Source organism: Tamandua tetradactyla, chromosome 5 (genome assembly GCF_023851605.1).
Source record: "Tamandua tetradactyla isolate mTamTet1 chromosome 5, mTamTet1.pri, whole genome shotgun sequence".
Lineage (NCBI taxonomy): Eukaryota > Metazoa > Chordata > Mammalia > Pilosa > Myrmecophagidae > Tamandua > Tamandua tetradactyla.
In genome coordinates, this window is record NC_135331.1 from 93,251,073 (window position 1) to 93,272,870 (window position 21,798).

General features: G+C 37.9%; 2 protein-coding genes across 10 annotated transcripts in view; one reads left to right on the top strand and one right to left on the bottom strand.

The window, feature by feature from the left end:
- The window catches only part of KCTD20 (potassium channel tetramerization domain containing 20), a 30,765-nt gene extending 23,636 nt beyond the window's left edge, over positions 1–7,129 (top strand). For all 5 annotated transcript variants that reach the window (XM_077161623.1, XM_077161624.1, XM_077161626.1 and 2 more), the window contains 3 exons: positions 488–685; positions 2,143–2,253; positions 3,615–7,129. In XM_077161623.1, the coding sequence (XP_077017738.1) occupies positions 488–685; positions 2,143–2,253; positions 3,615–3,907 (602 nt within the window). In that variant the 3' untranslated portion in view covers positions 3,908–7,129. The remainder of the gene's footprint in view (positions 1–487; positions 686–2,142; positions 2,254–3,614) is intronic.
- Positions 5,179–21,798, bottom strand: part of STK38 (serine/threonine kinase 38) — a 99,061-nt gene continuing 82,441 nt past the window's right edge. For 2 of the 5 annotated variants that reach the window (XM_077161622.1, XM_077161621.1), the window contains 7 exons: positions 20,152–20,254; positions 19,290–19,351; positions 13,079–13,196; positions 11,914–12,037; positions 11,645–11,740; positions 10,605–10,699; positions 5,179–10,113 (listed from right to left, as the gene is read on the bottom strand). In XM_077161622.1, coding sequence (XP_077017737.1) covers positions 9,983–10,113; positions 10,605–10,699; positions 11,645–11,740; positions 11,914–12,037; positions 13,079–13,196; positions 19,290–19,351; positions 20,152–20,254 — 729 coding nt within the window. In that variant the 3' untranslated portion in view covers positions 5,179–9,982. The remainder of the gene's footprint in view (positions 10,114–10,604; positions 10,700–11,644; positions 11,741–11,913; positions 12,038–13,078; positions 13,197–19,289; positions 19,352–20,151; positions 20,255–21,798) is intronic. The other 3 variants (XM_077161620.1, XM_077161619.1, XM_077161618.1) reach the window with 2 other exon arrangements.

The following is a 21,798-nucleotide window of genomic DNA, read 5'->3' on the forward strand; positions in this document are numbered from 1 at the left end:
GATGCATTTCCCAGCATATTCCATGAAAGCCTCTGGGCTTGTGATTTCTCTACTGGCTCTGATACGCATTTAGAGCAGAGTCCCTTAGTGTCTCCAGACTTCAGATTATACCTTTACTAAGGTATTCAACTCCTTAGAATAGGAGTCCAGAACATCGTCAGAAGAGGTAATACAAGGCCATCCCCAAATGATGGTTCTGTCTGTTGTAGAATCAGTGTTTATGGGCTAATGCTGCATGCCCAGTAAAACCTCAACTGATCAGAGTGCTCAAGGATTTTTAAGCCTGGAGAGTGGTAGAATATTAAACATTGTATGACAAAGTCCGCTTAATTGTCATTTTTAGAGCAAGAAACAAGCTCTTTGCTTTTAAATGGGCCACTCTGGGGGATCTTGTCATTGACAACAGCTATTACCTCAGAGGCTTTTTCACTCTGGTATGATGTTCCTTTGAGCAGAAAGGATGTTCATCTGCATTTTCACCGCCCAGGTGCTTTGCTGCATGAGCTGTCCAATGACGGCGCTCACAAGCAGTTCGATCACTACCTCGAAGAGCTGATCCTGCCCATCATGGTAGGCTGTGCCAAGAAGGGGGAGCGCGAGTGCCACATCGTCGTCCTGACAGATGAGGATTCTGTGGACTGGGATGAAGATCATCCCCCACCCATGGGGGAGGAATATTCCCAAAGTAGGAGCCCTGTATGGTATAAGTGGTTTCTGCAAGAAACTCGCTGCCCAGCAGCAGCTAGATCCTAGAACCAGCATTAATATCACTGCTCAGCTGGTAATTGGCATACTCATCTAAATGATAGACCTCCAGCAGTGCAGGTCTAACCTTTATGCTGGAGAATATGGTGAATGTTCTGCTCCTATACCTGATGTCTAATACTGTGTCAGGTACAGAGGCAGCACACTTAATGGTCTCAGTCTTCCCTTCATTTGCTTTTTATTTTTCAGTCTTTTTTAATTGGTAAAAATTCAAAAAATAGAAAAGGATTTTGTCTTTTTTAAAAAAGAAAGAATTCAAAAAATACAAAAGGATATCATTGAAAAGTCTTATTCCCATCTCTGCCCAATCCACCCAGTTTCCTCCTCAGCTTTTTTTAATATCTTCCAAGTATATTATAATGCAGTATATGCACTGCATATACATATAAGCAATTTTATATATATGCCCCCTTTTTTTAAATGATAACTGTATTACACATAATGTTTTATACTATGTCTTGCATAAAAAGTTTCTACATTTTTTTTATGGCTGCATGAATGTGATACAAAATTAATTTAACCACTCCCCACCTTGATGGACATTTAAACTTTTTTTCCAATCTTTTGCCATTATAAATGATGCTACAGTGAATAGTCTTTTCCACTGTGTATCTCTATAGAATAATGTTCCTAGAAGTGGATTCTCTATCAATTACAGAAACTGATAGATGTTGCCAAATTATCCTCCATAGATGTTGTACCATTTTAACCTCACAAAACAATACATGACAGGTTTCCAACACCCTCACCAATACTGTTTTTTGTTACGCTTTTATCTTTACCAGTCTGATAGATTAAAAAAACATCTCATGGAAGCTTTAATTTACCCTTCTCATCTCTTGAGTGAGTCTGGGCATCTTTTTAGTTTTTAAAAGCCATTTTAATTTCCTTTTCCATTAACTGTATTCATGCTTTTTGCCCATTACAAAATTGGATTATTGTTTAGTCTTTTCTTTTACTTAGTATGAAAGCTCTTTATTGGTGGTAGCTCTCTCTGTATATGTTAAGGAAATTAGCCCTTTGTAATAAGTTGAAAATATTTTTCCAATTGGTTCTTTGTCTTTTTAGCTTTGCTGATGGTGGCTTTAGCTGTGTAGAATGTTGTATTTTTATGTAGCTGGATGTATCAGTTTTTCCTTTATGGCTTCTAGGTTTTATGTCATACCCAGAAAGACCTTCCTTACCCTGAGACTAAAAATTTATTCTGTGGTTTCTCTGAATATTCTTATGGTTTATTAATATTCGATCTTTGATCCATCTGGATTTTTTGGCATTGGGGGTCAGGTATACCTTACAATAGTCTCTTCTTTGGGCTCATCTCCTTTCTCTTATGGAGGTCTTTGCTCCATGACTAACACCACTTTTTTTTTTACCCAGTTCTTTATAGCTCCAAACTGTACAGATTCTTCAAATATATTGAGAATCGGGATGTCGCAAAAACAGTGTTAAAGGAACGGGGACTGAAAAACATCCGCATTGGAATTGAAGGTAAAAAAAAAATCTCAGTGAATATTCCAGTTGCATGCTTAAATGGAGTAGGTTGGATCCTATGGTCACAATTTATGTCTTCAAAACTCATTTTCCAGGGGGCCTAGAGACTAGCACACATAAAATCTACTTTCCTACTCAAGTTTGAAGTATTCCTACTTTAGTCTTTGTTTGCTCTCACATATCCTTTCCATTTTACTCTATTGAAAATGCTTGAACACAGCCACAGGAATAGGTTCCAATTTACTACCTCAGGATAAAGACTAGTAAGGGCAAAGAACACTGGTGGGTAAATGTAGCAGAGTTAATGGGTTCACCGAGTGGGAGGCCCATTTAGCAATCTTGGTGAGGATGTTTTTGATATATGGAAGATTGCTTCTGAAAACTATACCTTGGGCACTCAAAATTTAACGTTATTTCACTATATATGTTTGAGGAATGTCTGGATGTATTTACCTAACTGCTTTAAATGATATTGAACAGTGTCTCCCAACCTGTGGTCAACCCACAGAAGGGTCTCAGAGATGATTCTTGAAGGTTTCTAAAGCCATCTTGGTCTCTCCTCCATGGAGCTTTCACTCTTGTGTCTACTCTTGCTGCCTCTCTATTATCCCCAGAACCCGAAAGACCCTCAGTGTATCTGAATTAGGTTGAAATTGAAAGTTGGAAGTGATTCTGAGATCATCCATTTAACCTCCTTCCACTGCATCCTTTACATGTCTCTTGGGAAACACCAAGGATGGGATTATAGGGATAACTGGGGAAGCCCAACAAAATGTTCTAGTATTAGAATATTCTTTCAAACATCTAATAACCACTTCCCTCTTCTGCCTTCCTTCTAGTTTTGACCTCCAAAAGCTTCTCTGAATAACGTTATCTCCCTTTTCCATGTTACCTTTCTGCTGTTTTAGGCAGCATCTCTTTTCTTAAGACTAAACATTCCACATTTCCTTAACTCTCGCTCATTTCGTATGCCTTCTAAGGAACGGATGAGGACTAGATCTAGTAGCTGTGCCCTGGCAGGAATTTTTTGTTTCATGGTATTGTTGCCAGTGACTGAAGGCTCCTGAAACTGAAAAGAGGTTTCTTCTCTCCTCCTTTCAGAAGGGATAGATTGCTTTTTTACTTCCCTTGGATTAGTCCATTTTAGGGGCAAGACTTATTAACCCAAGTAGAAGAGAAGTTACCATGTAGGTGGATTGGGGCTGTGAGGGCATGAGACAGGGGCTATACAGGTAGTTTTCGTGCATAGTCTTTGGATATGGGAGGAAATGGATGTGGTTAGGAAGCTAAGGAGAAAATATGGATGTCGGAGTAAGCACTTTGTGAGAGTCGTGGTAAAGGGACTTTTTCTCTTTCAGGTTATCCTACCTGTAAAGAAAAGATTAAGAGAAGACCTGGTGGCCGGTCTGAAGTAATCTATAATTATGTGCAGCGTCCTTTTATCCAGATGTCATGGGAAAAGGAAGAAGGAAAGAGTCGCCATGTAGATTTCCAGTGTGTTAGAAGCAAATCCCTCACCAATCTGGTAGCCGCTGGAGAGGATGTCTTGGAGGACCAAGAGATATTAATGCATCACCCACCCCAAGTGGATGAACTTGACCGGCTAAATGCCCCACTTTCTCAAATGGCTTCTAATGGCTTTCAGGATTAGGGCCAAATGTGGTTTCACCCCTTCTAGGAGCTTATTTCTCTTTGGGATGTCCAAACCCATCCTCCACATCCTTCCCATCATTTGTCTCACTGTGATTAAGGGACATGCTTCTCTCCCTTCCTTTCCCTTTCTCCTATAATTAATATGGGTCCTTTATAGTATGCCTTGCCTACAAAAAGGGATGAAGCAGCACTGGTATTTAAGCTACCAGCTTTGCAGCAGCCCTGGAAACTTGAAAATTTGGGGTCTTGGTGCTGTTCAGTGAGTCTTTGCATAACTGCAAAAGCAAGAAAGGAAGTCAAGACTCCTACTGCCTCATACTCAGCAAAGCAATCCTCATCCTTTACACCCAGTTCTTGGTTTTTGTTTGTTTTGTTTTGTTTTATACCAAGCAAATTGCTTACTAGCGAAGGGACCAGTTTAAAAGGAGACCATCTCTTGTCTCCTAAAAGCAGGCACTGGTGGGGTGCTCATTAGAGGTTGAGAATGCCATTCCTGCTTCAGAATGTCCAAAAGGAAATTCTTAAGAGCTTAAATTCAGTTTTGTTTTTCATTAATGCAGTGAACAATCCCAATATCTCACCCTTCTGGCAGGAAGGGTAATGGCATAACAATGTTTTATGAAACCTTTTTGAGTCCGAGCAAATTGACTATTCATTTGTAATGAAACTCACCACTCAAGTAGAAGAACCTTTCCAAATCAATCCACTTTCATTATCTTGGCTTGGAATCTGGTTTGAAGCCATAGGTCTTGAAACCCTGGGACAGCACAGTGCTGTGTAAGTGGATAGGAGACCTTAAGATATGGTTTCAGTGCTTCCAAGACGGCCAGGGTGGGGGGTGGTTTCTCAAAAGTGCATAGTTTTTCAATAAAAAGGCCCAGGGAAGAGGCATTTAGGGTGAAGATCGGTGGGGAAATGTCACCTGCACAGGTTGTCAATGTATTTTTTTGTATACTTTTTTCAGACTATGGGATGTTTCTGAGTATGAATATATTTCCATTTTTTAAATAGCCACCAGCTGCTTACACACTGGATAAGAAAATAGTATTGGTGTTGTCCACAGTGGGCGGGAAATTAGGACTAGTAATTCTGTTTGGTCTGTCAGCTCCATGTTAACTATGTATGGTGTATGACAACCAGATCACTCTCCCCAACCACCACAATACTGAACCATTTTTATTTGGCAGTTAATAGCAGACCTCTGTGTCATGACTGGTGAATGCCTTTGTCATCTATGAACCAAATTAGAGTTCAGAAACAGACCTAAGTGTTTGGGAAATATCTTCCCATTTGGTGTTAAAAGTTGACTTCCCAATCACCGATCCAAGGCATTTATTCAATCACAAATTTTGAAGACTTTCCAAGGCAAGCTACTTGATTCCATTTTATTTGACTGCCCCAGTCCACAAGTAAAGTTAGATAGGTGTTGAAAGATATACTTTTTCCAGGCTTAATGAACAAGAGTTTTCCTAAGTGTTTTAACAGTGGAAGGCACTGTTCTATTCCTTACTCAGAAAAGGATGGAATTGTAAGGGATTAAACTGAATCATCCCACACCAGTCCTGATAACTTTTGACATCCATTTGCAAGGCTGATGATCAGAATTAAAGGTATAATTTACAGATGAGGGGTAGTTTCTCTTTACATGAAACTGATTGGCTCTTATTTGAGGTCAGTTTTAGCCTTGACCTTACCAGCACTACATTCATACCCACTGACAATTGACCGGCCCAAGTAATTGTTTAATGGTGCTTCCCTTATGCTTCTCAGTGAACTTCCATGCCATTACAAAGGAAATTATCTAATGTTTGTGTTTTATGACTTTCATGAGTTTTGATTAGTAGATGTAACTTCCCCCCAACATATAATTTATATATTATTAACAGTAAGTGTAAACACTCCAAGCTAACACTTTAAAACTAATTAGTCCTTGCTTCAGTAAGAAGCCATGTATGAAAGTATGGTATGTACTTGGCATTTTGTTCTATGTAAACAATTTTCTCAGGCTTTTCAAGAGTTCTTATTTTTTCCCATTTTGGGTTTACATGCTCTCGGCCCCAACCCCATGGGGTCTGAGTAAGCTGGAAATCTGTGGTGGTAAATCTCCCAGGGTCACCTGGGTGATGGTGACTGATGGAAAAACTGGGACCACAGGTCCCTTATGGAAAGGGAGGTTCCTTCTGCACCTTTCAGATATGGAGTGCAATTCATTCAACCATGACTGCTCTATTCCAGCAATGGCAGGACCTCTCAGTTCTCACATGGACAAGAGATGGGTTGCTACCATCCCCTTGAGAGTCAGTTACTGGCCAGCCAAACAAAAGGTGTTATCTCTAATATAAAGGGTGGAAAAAAGGTTTGGTGTTTGAATTTTCTAAGTGCCTAAAATATAAGCCAGGCTGTTTGTTCAGAAACGTTTTTATAAGAACATGGTTTTACCCAGAATATCTTGTACTCAGCAGCGTCTCAGGAAGCCAAAATGAACCTGATTCGAGGTTTAGAATTTGAGGTTTGTGTCTCCATCACATCACATAATTGATTTGAAGTATTTGCCTTTGAAATCGGGGACAGGACAAAGAGATAGTGCTAAAAGCTACCAGATTAGGTTGTTATGGTTTCTCTAAGAGGGAGCAGAGGTATTGAATGAATGACAGCAAAAAAGGGTAAGAAACAGAAAGTACCTGGGCTTACTGCACAATATGTTATAGTCACTATTATTTTAAACTAAATTCCAAGAGAACAGCATGTTGTTTAATACAGGTCTATGAAACAATGTGGAATAAGCCCAAGAAGGATGGATGTACTTGCAAATAGTGTGGCGAAGGGTCGTTCTTTAAGTAAAAACAAGTATTATTCAAAGCAGAAGCTTTAACTTAAACTCTGTCATAAAGTTTGGTATGGAATTTTTTGTCTCAAGTAGCAATACAAAGTTAAGAATCCAGGGATTCTAGTAATTTATTCAGTGCCACTGCTTGCCATCATGTTTGAAGTGGGACCTGCGTTCAAGAAGCACACCTGTGGCTTCATGAGGGCTGAAGCCATATCCATGCCCTGGGAGTGATCGCTTCTGCAGAACATTACATTTTTTCAAGAAGTGCTTACTGGTTTTCCCCTTTTATTTTGTATTTATGCTTAAAACTGTACTTGTTCACCTATCAGTGTTTACAAAATCCTATATTTGGGATGCTTTTTCTATAATAATAAAATATTATCTTTTGTGTGTCTGGATTGTTTTTTAGCAGAATTCAAGATAATAAAAGGGACTTAAAGAAGTGGCATCCAGACCACCCAGAACAGAATGTTTTCCTGCTCTAGTATTTCTTTGTAACTCACAGATTCCAGAGTCCTTAGTGGTTTGCCTTATCTTGAGTTCCTGGTTAGCTTGCACTCAAGACCTTGGATCTCAAATCCAACTAAGCAGAACCCCACAAAGGCAGGTATAAATCTGAAAGAGGAGACTCACAAACTTCTTTATTCTAGCAAATGAGGAACAAAGGCAGAAATGAAAGGCAGGTGAAGGAGTAAGGCAGATCCAGATAGGTACCTTGGAAACACTGCTATAGAGCCTCTTACTCATACCTGGGTCTCTGATTTGGCCCTACTCTAAGTGTCTCCTGAGCTCCCTCAAGGTTCACTTAGCCTAGGAGCTTATCAGTCTTAACAGCTTCAAGGGGTGCTTCAGCAAGTCCGCACTTCACTAGGGGAGTACAGTGGTAGGCTTTAACCCTCCCTTCTTGCCTCTTTCTGAGATTCCTTTTTCTATCCAGAAGAGGGCTAAAGAAGTGGGACTCCTCCATTACACATCACAAAGACACAACCCAGCTGTGGTGGACTGAAAGGGCTGAGAAGCTCTATCCTGTGAGATCATGATAGTCCTGATTGATTTCCAGTTGGGGAAAAAAAAATGGGGCTAAGCTATAAACAGTAGGACCAAAGGCTCACCAGTTAACAGCACTTCTGTCAGCATCTCCCCTTGCTCTTACCACAAGGGGAGCGGTAACAAGGGAGACAGCACATGTGTAGGGGCTTCCAGAAGACCGTTTAGAAGACCAGCTCTTGTGGAACAAAGTCAGTTCCAGGCTCCCTAAGAAAATGCAGTTGTGGGCAAGATGCTCCTTGGACAAAGGAGTTAAAAGACACTATTACTCTACCACTTTAAATTACAAGTCAAACATGCCTTAAAACACATCAGGGAGTTCCACAACTGTTTTCACGCAGTTTATTCAAAAGTTAAAACGTGGACAAGTTCCCCTAAAACACATCACACCCGCTACTCTTCAACACACAGGCTCCACCACTCCCATCATTTCTCTCTAAATTCACCACACTCTCCTGTAAAACATAACGGCAGCCAAGACCTTGACTATTTGGTAATACAAAATGACTATAAAGTTATATAAAAGAATCCCATTTACTTCCTTTTCACTAACAGGCTATGAATGAAAGATTAAGGGGCAAACATATTACCTTCATCCAGAGTTGAGACTTCCCTAATATTCTTTTTTCTTCCCCTAAGACATTAAAACCCAAAGCAGTTTTACAGACTACTATTAACTCTGATAATCCATTTTTGCTTTTCTGGATTGCTAAACTAGGGCAGGCTTCTTTCACAGCTGATCTTAACTTAAAGATTGGCAGAAAGCAGTCTCCCAACTGTAGCTTGGCCATGACTGCAACAGGCAAAGTTACCATACAGGTAACAATGATGCTTTAAAAGTTATCAAAAGTTTTAAAAAAATACTAGTTCATTAATACGGAGTCTCCACATTTTTCTGATGCAGCAAAATTTCTCTAGAGATGGTGGCACCTGTGAAAGAGAAGGCACTTTGTGCTAAAATTCAGAGGGTCTCATGAGAGAATGCCACAGCAGAGAGGCTCAGCTGCAAGTGACCCCTTAGAGTGGGGAAGGAGTCTCCCCCAAAGGCATCTGCAAAGGAAACAATTTTCAATCATGATTCCAAGGCAAAATGGTTAAACTTGGGAGGGAAGAAATACCAAAAGAGAAGATAAAAGACAGTTGTACAAAAGATTGAGGAGTGAACTTTCCAAGGATTTGTAGGCTGGCTCTGCACTTTCTATTGAACTGGTTCCTGTACCAGTTCCAAGGAGCTTTTGGATATCTTGCAGCAGCAGGAGCAGCACCTTGGCCAAAAGTGTTCCGGTCTTCCTGCCTCTGCTGGGCTCTCCTTGATGTGTTCCCAGGAATAAACTGAGTTCCTGTTGGCAACATCTGCAAGTATTGCTGGTCTGTGGCAACACCTGCATTAGGGGGGTTTTGATACAGCCATGAAGAGAAAGTTGGGGTTTCCCATATGATCCAGGATTCCTTGGCAATGCCCAATGGCTTTCTGGACCTTTTAGAGCAACAATGGATCAAGATGGTTTTCCATCAACACTCAGAAAAGCAGCTTGAATATTTTAAAGGAGGGAGGGGGAAATAAATCAATGGATTGAGGATCTTTATCCTAGTACCATAAATAAAGTGCACCATGAATGAGGCTATAAAAAGAGCCACTCACAAGACACCAAGGTATGGGAAAAACTACTGTCACCACCTTCTCAGAGGAGGGTGAATCAATTCTTTCAGCCAGAGTGCTGGCTGTTGAGGGTTTCATTATTGCTTTATTTACTTAGTACTACGGGACTTTTAGCTATAAAGAAAAAAAGAAATACTTGGTGGGCTTGGCAGATGGCAGGTCACAAAAATCACAGGCATTGGCTGATATTTGATGAGTGTATATTACAATCTCAATAATGTTGGATGATGGCTGTTTTTTTCCCCTTCATTGTGATAAACTTAGGAAAATTCAAGTTTTTTAAAATACCTATCAAATTGGCTCATGATGCTTCTAAAGAAGCAGAACAGTTGTTTATGGCCGATGTAGTAGAAATAGTTGTCTTTGTTCTAGAAGTTTTCAGATGCATCATGGAAAAGAATCCATTTACTACCACATTTCAGGAGACTTTACATGACATATTGTAGGTTCCATAAAACTTCTTGGAAGCTCTTTAGAAAGAGTTTAGGTGACACTGTATAAAGAACTGCTTGATTTAGGATTCCAAGGTAAGAGTACTATTTTGCTACCTTCATGTAGGAAGGTATTGCCCCCCGTGCAGTCAGGCCTTCAAAGCGCTTGTACGTGTAATTGATGAAGACCCAATCTTTGTTCTTGTAGTCGGTCTCAGGATGATTACTTGTGGCCACTGGGAAAGAAATAGACGTGAGAATTGATTCACTTCCTTACCACACTGGACAACTCAGTACTGCACACATGACATTCTGAAGAATATACCACAGTTTCTATTTGGGAAAGGTTATTTTTCACTCTGTCAGAATTTTTTACATTTGTTTGCCTATGTTCTTTGACCTTTGTATTTCTTCACGAATATTTTAAGCTTTATTTTCCCATTCCTGTCATTTTGGGTTATCTAATCTTTAATAAATAACAGCAGAAGAGCAGATTGTTGTGACTCACCCATGTGGCTGAGCAGTCCAAACATGGAATTTTTATTTATTTCCATTTGAGAAGGTGTCACTACTACCCAACATTACCACTGGAAAAATACTCACAAAGAACCTGAAGAACTGAAGTTCCTCTCCATGTTCTCTACCCTAACTTGTAAACATCATTCCAAAACTGCGGGGGGGAATAATGTGCTCGTGAGGCAGCAGTAGGTGGTAGTGGTAGTATTACCTGTTGGCTTAAGAATATCAGATTCCGGAAACTCATCGAAGTTTGAGGTATCATCAATGCTTTTGATTTCAATAGATATTGCAGCAGGTCTCTCTCTGCCAAGAACAGACATGCCAAAAATTACTATAGTTTACAATCACAAAGGTCATACTAATCAAGTCTATCTCCCAAAAAGATACCTGATCTAACATGGGGGGAAGACTGTTCACTGGCAGGTAGTATTTCTTTTCTCTCAAAGAAATTGAGTATACTCAATCAAAATAACTTATGATAAAAAATATAAATAGTTCAATTACTCATAGCTAGGAAGAAAGACAGGGATAATAAGGAGAAACTTCCTGCTCTGTCTGCTAAAAAGGGGAAACTGGGCCTCTAAGTGTTTCTTATCTATGGCTCTGCCCTTCTACTGAAGGTCCATCGAGTAAGAGTGACTGAAGAAGTAGCAATAACAAGGTATAGACAGAAATCACAAGGATGCAGATTAGATCATGGTTATGCAATAGATGACAACTTCTTTGTCTGTTTAGCAAGGAATGAATGCTGAATGAGAAGGTCTGGGACCACAGTCACAGCAGGTGGTCTAGAAGCTCACTGCTGAGGGCAGCACTTTACTACCCCTCCCCACTAAACATATTTCTCCCTCTGTACCATACCCCACCCCAAAACTTTTCCATTCACTTTCTCCCTTCTCTGTCTTCCAGTGACAGACCCCCAGGGACAGTCTTGATGGTAGCCTGCAATGCCAGAGAGGAGCTGAGTTCTAAGTAAAAGCAATAACAATACATTTCTTAGATGCTTCCCTCACCAGGGAACCCAAAGTCCACTTCTCTTTATAAGTAAGGTCTCCAAAAGATCACATGGTGCATGGCTGGCAGGAAGCCCCACTCCCAATCTTGACCAAGAACGAAAATCAGGAAAAGACCCTGAGTTTCTAAGAAGTTCTCTTCCCTTACTCAGCTTGCCGTAACTGTGCTTCCAAATCATATTTAGCAAACTAAAGACTTTCTGAAATAATCCTGAAAGCTTTTATATGAATATACCTGATATGTTCCCAGTCAACGCCTTCAAAAAAAGAATTACTTTTTATTTCCTCAACACCAGAGGCTCCAATTCTATGTTCCCATTCACAGCAGAATCTGGAAAACACAGAGGCCTTTCAGCATACCTCAAGCAGTCTCTTCAGAAAAGAAAAGAAAGAAATGGGAGAAAGCAGGGGAAGACCCAGGAAATACTGAAAGTCAAAAAATGAAAAAAGATGTATTCATGTCAAAAAGGCTGGGCATGTGTAGAGGTGTTCTCTGACTAATACCTCAAAATTAGATCCTTGGCTTTCTCAGAGATGGGAACTTCTGGAGGAAAAGTCAAAGTTTCTTTCCAGTTCATCACCTTCTTGTATGTCTCTTGAGGGGTCTCAGAACAGAAAGGTGGGTAGCCTGTAACAAAAAAAGGAACCCCAGAACTTTGAATCTGACTGAGATTATTTTCCTATATATCTTTAATGGCCTTCCCTCCATGATATGGACAGAATTTCCACTCATCCTAGAAAACATCAAAACCAACCCTTCATTTTCCCCCAAACTCCTAAACCTAAAGTGAAGTTGTGCCTTTGATATCACTAAAGAACCAGCTAATAGTTGGTATAAGAAAGGAAGACCTAAATAGAGCTGCAAGTGTTGGAATCACCGACCAAAAGAAATGAAAGGACGAAACAATTTCATTGAGACATGACTCCATCCTAGAGATGTAGGTAAAGGGCCAAACAAGTTTAAGTAAGAAAAAAGCAGTTTCCTAAGTGACTGCAATGCCTCTTTTTGAGAACCATAGCAAACACTCACATACCGTATTAGCCCATCTGCCCTTCACACAGGGTACGTCCACTTCCACGAGCATCCATCCAAAGTCCCTGAAGACAACACAGCCAGACAGACACCACACCCAGTCACCCACAGAGACTCACTCAGGACCACCATGGATATGCTCACTCCTACTTCTCACTGGCAAATGCCGTCATCCCCCCCTCCGACCCCCATCCCAGATGTGTCCTTAAAATACACAAGTGCACCATCTAAATAAGAAGGAGAGAAGTTAAAGGACCCCATGCTTTGAAGGCTTTGTGAGAGAAAAGGGACAGCAAATTAGAAGTGAAGACAGTGAGGGGATTCCCAGTTATAGTGCTCTGCATACAATGGATGTTCAGTAAATGCCAGACTAAATGAATTGCTAAAGGGAAAGAATGAAAGAGTAGAATTAAGAAAAACATGATAAATGATCAGCAAAGCAACCACAGGATGCTTGTAAGTCCAAGAAAATAGTGGGATATATCTGATCAGAGTTGTCTACCTAGGAAATTTCACTTTGAAAGGCAAGGGGTAGAAAGAGTGCTTAAGTCACCCCCAATTACAATGGATTTTAATATCAATTTAAGGGTCTCTCTTGGCTGTACAGAAAAAGTCCTCTGAAAGCATGCAACTTACCGATGAGCATCTCATACATGATCACCCCAAGCGACCACCAATCACAGAGCTTGTTGTACCCGGTCTGCATGAACACCTCAGGAGCAATGTAGTCAGGAGTGCCTACTGTGGAGAAGGCCTGAAACACGTACCACATGTCAGGGAGGCCCAGCCAGGCAGGAGGGGGCCCAGAGTTCTGTTCCAGAGACCAAAGGCTGCAAAGACCACTTGGGGCTGCTCCCAACCTAAATAAGCAGGACTGCCTGGCAGCTAAAGTCAAACCTGAGTTGCCAGAACAGTTTCCCTTTCCAATATGAACAACAAAGCTGTTACTAGGGGGAAAAGACTTCATACATACAGCCAAAGCTCATAATTCACTAAGCCAAAGGCGTCTCTAGGGCCATAATTTACTCAGCACCCATAGAGTATCAGGGTCTATACTTTAGTAATATGCTCATGAGTTTATTTAACCTTTAGAAAACTTCTGTGGAGAGGCCCTTATTAGCCCAGCTTTGCAGACAAAAAAAATCTGATGCGCAAAACAGCTACATGATTTTTACAAGGCCTAAGAACCAGCTGAATGGTGGAGTCCAGTTTGGATATTTAATCTCTTGCTCCAAATCATCCTTCTTTCCACCATATAAACTCCTTGATTTGAGAAAATCATAAAGGGAAGTTTTATTATCAAAAGCTACAGTTATCCTGTGGTTTAATGTTTATAAATGTTCACTTACCAAACTTAATCATTTATGTAAATGGTTCTTAGTGAAACATTTTCATAATTCCAATAAGCTACAAAATACCAAGACCATAAAATTATAGGAGGAAGTACAATGAAAGCCGTCCAATGTGCTAAATATTTGAGGTTTTGCCACATGTGAAGCTCTAATTAGGTGTTTTATATGTTATGTACTTTTTTTTTTTGCATGGGCATGCACCAGGATTATGTACATTTTTAAAATTAAAAATACAGCTTTGTTGTCTTTAAAAAATATTTATTATGAAATATTGAAAACATATAGAAAAAAAAGCAAACAATATAACACATATGTACCCACTGCCATATTAGAGAAAGGTTAACAATTGGTCATATTTTCCTCAGATCATTCATTTTTTTAAAACAAATGAAACTACCAAAACAATTAAAGCTTTGCCCCATATATCCCTTCCCTCCCCACAAAGGGAAATACTACCTTTAAGTTGCTGTGTTGTTCTATGAATATGTTCATAAATAACAAAATACTACTTTTTCCATATTAAAACTTCTAATTAAGGATTTCATTCTGTACTAAATCATCCTACAATGCCACCACTTGCTGTTTTTACTCAGTATCATGACTTTGAGATTTATTTGTGTAGCTCTAGGTCCACTCATTTCTCTGCTGTAAACTATTCTGTTGTATGAATAAATCACGATTTTCATTCTCCATTCTCCATCCATAAGCATATGATCACTTATGCTGCTCCCAATGTCTCACTATGGCAGCTAATACCTGAATTCTTGGGCACACATGAAAGAATCTCTCTAGAGTATATACTAGAAGTAGTAAGGCTGGACCTTGGGTTATGAGCATCTTCAGCTCAATTAGTTAAGCTCCAGTTGTCCTCCAAAGTGGTTATACATATTTAAACTATCCAAAGTGGGGATAAGCTCCTGGTGCTCCGTATGTCACCAACACCTGGTTTTGTCAGATTCTTTTGTTTTACCAATCTGATGAATAGGAAAAATGGGGTCTCGTAATTTGCACGTCTCTTAGTTCAAATAAAGTTGAACATGTGTTACTTAGCCATTCCGGTTTCTTTTTCTGTGGATTCCTGTTCAGATTCTTTGCATATTTATTTTTTTAGTTGCATTCTCTTTTTCTTACTGACTTATAAAAGAGTTATTATGAATTTAAAACACTAATTAGATATTGCAAATATCTTCTCCAAGTCTGAAGCTTATCATTTTTACTGATTTTCTTAAATGATGTAATATTTGCCACAGACCAAAAAAATGTATGATTTAAGGAATTATGAAGCATAACAATGAAAATATCCATAAATTCAACTGAAGAAACAAAATATTACCAATATCATTGAAGTTACACATGTACTCCTCCTGTCTCAACCTCTCTGCCTCTCCTACTAACCAATATTCTGAATTTTATATTTATCGTTCTCCTGCTTTTAAAAAGAATTTTAATTTAGCCACATGCCTCCCTAAATGATATTTTACTGATTTTTGCTTGGTTTTGAGCTTGATAAAAATGGTATCATTCTATATAAAGTGTTCTGCTATTTGATTTTTCCCTTCAATATGTTTCTAAAATGGATCCATAATGTCACATGTAGCTATAGTTCAATTATTTTCACTGCTATAAAATATTCTTTTCCACAGTGTAACCATTTTCCCATTAATGGACAATGGTTCTTTCCAGTTTTGTGCTATTATTTAAAAAATGCAAGGAATATTCTTATACATATCTCCTGGGCCTTTGTGCAAGAATTTCTCCAGATCATATGACTGGGAGTAGAATCGCTGGGTTGTAGTATATGCACTTCAACTCTGTAAAGTAATTCCCAAAGTTGTGCCATGCAGCTTGTCTTTTCGTTTTGTATCTTTTGATATACAGAAGTATTTTGTTGTTATTTTTCTTTAAAGTAGCAGGATAAATCAAATTTTTCCTTCACAGTCTGTACTTTTTTGTATCTTACTCAAGAAATCCTTCCTTACTCTGAAGTCATAAAGATATTTAGCCTATATTTTCTTCTATACTTTTTAAAATTTTATTTTCCATCCAGAAGTTATTTTTGCTTATACTGTAAGGTAGGAATCCATCTATCTTCATATAGATAATCACACATTGTTTTCTTTGAAATACAAATGTCAAATAACATAAATACCCGATTTTTTTTTTAAGCTTTAAAGTCTGAAACATGGATTGGGCCCTTCCCAAGAAGCAGAAATATTTTCATTCTAATCATAAATGTCAATTATGAAACTATTTTTATTTCAGCAAAGGTGAATGAATTCTATTCTTCAAAAACTTCTATCATAAAACCAGAGATATATTTCCGCAGGAAAAGAATTCCTTCAGTATACTAAGGCATTTAAAAAACTCTAGCAATTAGTGGGCGGGCCGCGGTGGCTCAGCGGGCAAAGTGCTTGCCTGCTATGCCGGAGGACCTCGGTTCGATTCCCGGCCCCAGCCCATGTAACAAAAACGGAGAAACAGAATACAATAAAACAAGAAAATGTTTAAAAATGTTTCCCTTTCTTCCTTCCTTCCTTCCTTCTCTCTGTCTTTCCTTTAAAAAAAAAAAAAAAAAAAAAAAAAAAACTCTAGCAATTAGAGCAAGTAAGTGCTTTCTCTAAACTGTGCTAGAAGAGTAGTGTCCTCACCCTGGGGAAACCCCCATGCATTCACTTTCATTTTAATGCACTTTAGTATTTGGTGGTGCCTTTCCAATCTAGGAACTGCCCTCTTCCCAAACCTTTGTATGTTTTCCATACCAGGGTGCCCTCCAACTCCAAGCTCTTAATGCCTAAAATTCTATACCATTCTTTTTCCTTTTATTGTATAGGCATTTACAGCATCTATTAGGGCTGCACACTAATAAGAGCTTTGCTGGTTGTTAATCGTCATTTCAACCACATGATGTGATCTAACTTTATGATTTCATTTTAGGACTTCAGGAAAAATAAAACAATTTAATTCCCTACTTAATCACTTCCGTGAATTCTAAATTAAAAAAAAAAATAAACTGACAATGATTGGGTGCCTATATGTATTTCAACCGTTACCTCTGTAATATAATAACTTAAAGCAGACTCATGCCTATTTCCTAATCAATTACTGGGACCTAAGGTTACTCAGGACCACATAGCTATTAAAACCATTACGATGTGATTGTAGCAGTCAAGGAGTAAAGCTAAAGTCTCTATTCCCAATGATTATCAATGAACTGAAAAGTAAGATACTCAGTGAGCTAATATATATTAGGTTTAACCTAGAGTGGTGAATTAATATTCATAAATGAATGGGATCACTTACAGGTCAAAGGAACACATTAACCTTTTGAAAACTAAAAGGTAGCTTTATTTTTTTCAAGTTATCAAATGAGGTAATATGAGGATAACCTTAATTAATTCTCTTCTATTTCTAGAGTAGATAGAATAAAAAGGCAAGAGTTTTAATCACAGCATAAGGGCCTCAGTTTGTTCAGATTTTTTACAAAAACTTTTTTTAATTATTAAAGAACATCTAATTCCAAACATGGAAAATGTGAAATCTCCTTCCTTTCAGACCTATAAGTGGTTCCTAGTATGTCTCACATGTCCCTTTGGTATATGTCAAAGAGTACAAAGAGTAGCCTGTCTCAGAGTATAACAACAATTTAAAGTATTCAAGCTTAACTACCATCAAAATAAATGTGAGCATAGTTACCAAAGGTTAAATCTCAGACTGCTTAAGAAAAAAAAATCATGAAAGATTCCCTTACCTTTTGTTAGCTTCCAAAATAAATTCAAGTGAGTATTAGTTTCCCAACAATAATTATTATTTATGTAAAGTCTTTAGTGGAGGGTCTCAACCTTGACTGCACAATAGAATCACCCAGTCCTTAAAAAATGAGATGCCCAGACTGCACTCCACACCAGTTAAATCAGAATCCACTTGAGGGTGAGACCAACACATCAGCATTTTTTGAAGTTTCACAGGTGGTTCTGACATGTAGCCAAAGTTAAGAACTACAGCATCAGATAACACACAACAGAAGCATCTGACCAAATTTGTTCATGACACTCCCTCACCCTCAACAAGCTACAAAAACAGTCCTTCAAATACATACAGAATTTAGAAGTTTAAAGAGTATCAGAGTTCCTAAGAAAAACAGATTTTGTTGTGACTAACTATACTAAACCTAAGTATCCCCAATTGTTAGAAAATCATCCAAGATTCATTTCAGATAATACAGCTCCAAAGGTATTTGGTTAAGTTAATGCCTCTCCCAAGGACCCAGATTTAATATTAAAATCATAATATTCAAAGTATGGTCTGAACCTACTAACAGGTCTCCAATATATTTTAAAAATGCAAGCCCTTCCTTTGATTCTTTCTTAAACAAAACCACAGGCTTCCATTTTCACATGACTGACAGCTACTTATTAGTGACTTACTGAGTTATTCAAAGTACTAATTTTTTATGCAACGAACTAAAATCAGTATGTTGCTTGTGTTTACAGAGAACTCTAATTCAGTATTTTACTAAGAAGTCTGGCTGAAACACAATATTGGGCAAACCTGCCAAGTTACTATTGTATATACAAACAAAGAAAAGCACCATGATTTCTAGATAATACATTTATCTGTGCATGATCATCATTTCATAGTTTTCAACTGCTGTTTTTCTTGCTTTCTAATACAAATCATAGTTTCCAACTGCTGTTTTTCTGGCTTTAGCAATGGCACTAAAGCTAAACGCCATCGATCCATCTGCCATCAATCATTTCTGGCAAAGTGAAGTATAGAGTGGTATTCATTTCTAGTATCTCTGGTCAATAATTTTCCAATAACTAGACTCTGGGACATGGACACTGCACTTCAAATATGAACTCATTAATCAGTAGTGTTAAGAGTAAATGTTTGCCTACATAGTGATGTTTCACTGGTGAATCTGTACTATTTAAATAATTTCCAATATAATATTAAGGCAAATACAATAAAATTACTTATTGTCAAGACTGTTGGACATAATTTTATATATGTACATATTCAAACACTTATAAAATAAGTCATAAACATTTCCTTTATATTTCTCTTCAATTTTTTACCACCACGTTCTTCTTTCCACTGCAAAGGAGGAAAGCAGCTAAGTTTGGGAGTCTTAATTTGCCTAAATTTGAGAACCACTGCCTTAAAGCTCTAAGTAGGTATTTGTACTTCATTTTGTTTTTTTTTTTGAGAGTACTCCATTTGAAACACAATTCTGGAACCATCATAAAAACAAGGAACAGATGGGGTAGGAAGAAAGGAATTGTAAATGAAAATGAGGTCAGAACCAAGACAGCCTAATATTATTTGTCCTCCTTCAAAAGATACTCCTTGATGCTACTGACAAAATGACATTCTATTAAAATCTCAAAATTGAGGGATAAGCTGCAGACACTTAGGCAATGTAAATTTATATACATTTTTTAACTTATTCAAACTTGGTTTGTAGCATTTCAGAAGCCACAGATAAAACTTACTAGCTGGCGTCTATTTCTTTTCCAGGTTTCTGCTTTTCTTTTAGAATTCATGTTCTGGAAGGCTAAAAGTGGGAAAAACAAGTTTTAATCAAAGGTCAGACTGGAACATTTGACTACATTTTCGGTTTTCAGGCTGTGGTTAAAGCCACATAAGACCCTAAAGTCTTGCTTTTCTGTCCATACCTCAATTACTCTTGATGACACATATCCCCAGCAAGTCTATGAACCCAAATAAAAAGTTCTTAGCATTAATTCAGTGAATCACAGGGTGTTCTGATTAGCATTTCCATGTGGGTCATGTGCTAGATAGGACATGGACAGACTTTAAACAGAAATACTGGGAATCCAGTCTCAATCATAAGCAAAGGTCCCAAAGACAACCTAACATATTTACAATTTCTCAAAATTAACATCAAATTTCCAAGAGTAGTCACTGTCATATATTTCAGGTATATTATGATACATTATTTGACATAGGTTCTCTAAACAGAAATGTAATTTTACTATATAGTTTCTACAGTTTGATAGTGCTCAAAATAAAATAACTCACATAAAGAAAGCTCTTTATACCAGAAAGGAAAAAAGCACCTGGGAAAAATCTTGTCTGGAGCTGTTCTCAGGGCTTTTCCTCAATACTTTGCTTGCCCTATATTCATCCGAAATAACCTTGCCAATAGAGCTCCAAATGAAGCTTGTTTCAACATCTACCTTAACACATTTAGCAGCACTCATATTGCTTTACTCTATAAAGACTCATATGTGAGAATTTCCTAATCTGTCCTGAATACTTTATTCTCCAGAAGAATGGCTCTTCAAGGCCCAGTTAAGGGACAAAAAGGCTAGCATCGCTATTAATACTTACTGAAATCACTAGGGAGGCTGTGGTTCAGATTCCTATAAAATTCTGTCCTATGTGCTTTCTTTAGTCCTGTGCAAAGGCCAAAGTCAGAAAGTTTCACATGGCCCTATGGGAAGAAAGAAATAAGGTAATGGATGGATGGACTTTCATGGATGTGGAACAGAACATACTCTTCTCCCAGGCTTCTTCAGTTTCAATTATAATGTATTTATTAACCAGTATACTGAGTTTTTTTCTTTTATCACAGGCAAAAACATGTAATAGCAAATGAAATCTTTAAAGATCACCCCAAATCCTATTATACTAATAAACGATTTTCCTTTTTTGCACATTTTCCCCTATATCCAATAGATTTTTAAATATAGTTGAGCCCTTCATATCACATGGAGATAATTTTCTACTCCTCAAACTAACTCAATCAAATAATACACTGTGTATCTTTATGGTCTTCAAAATTATAATTTTTAATATCTACATAATATTCAACTGACATAATACATCACTGATTACCTACTCATCCTCCTAATCCTGGAAATTTCCAATTCTTTGCTCTCTTGTAATGAGGATTGTGAACATCCTGTGATAGAGAAAGACTATCCCAACCCTAACTGGACCTGGCACAGAACAAAATCCTAATAAATGGTTGTTAAATGGTGAGTAAATGAACAAATCTCCATTCATATAGCTTTTTTCCCTTTTGAATTATTTCATTAGGATAACTTCCAAGGAGTAGACTATTCTAAAGGCAAAGGGAACAAACATTATTTCATGGTTCTTTATAAATGTTCTCATACCATAGTCCATTATAAGTCTCTGATTTTATAATCTTCTGAAAGGAAAACTCACACCTCCATTGAGCCAGGTACCATGGTCAATGCTTTAAATATGTGGTCTCATCTATACAACTTCATAAGCCACACATCATACACAGAGAACTTAAGTGGCTTGCTGGAGAAATGGAAGTATATCACTCCTTCCTATGCTGTTTTGCCATCATCCTGTGCTCTTTTGTCATAGACCAGGATTACTTTATCTCACCAAACCCCCCTTTTTTCACCTGGAAAACGGGGCTAATGGTATCTTGATACCAAGATTTACCAACTATCAGCACATATGTTCTATCTAGCTATTTTCTAAACATTTGAAAGTAGGCTGCATATCATGGTCCTCTAGCACTTAACACTGCCATGTACATTTCCTGAAATCAAGGATACTCACTTTGGTAACTACCCTAAGCAAAGTTATCAAGTTCAAGAAATTTAATATTGATTTTAAGTCTACGGTGTATATACAAATTTTTTCAATTATCCCAATAATGCCCTTTTGGGCATTTTATTTTCCATATTTAGATCCAGTCTAGGATCATGTATTATATTTGTCACTGTCTCTTCAGTTGCTCTTTTTTTTTTTTAATTGTGGTAACAATATACAACAGACTTTCTCACTGCAACCATTCCCAAGCATACAATTCAGCAGCATTAATCACATTCATGTTATTCTACCATCACCATCAACTATTACCAAAACTTTTCCTATCTCCAAATGGAAACCTTACACCCTTTATGCATTAACTCCCTATTTCCACCCCACTCCTGGTAACCTGTACTCTATTTTCTGTCACTGTGAATTTTCATATTCTAGTTATTTCGT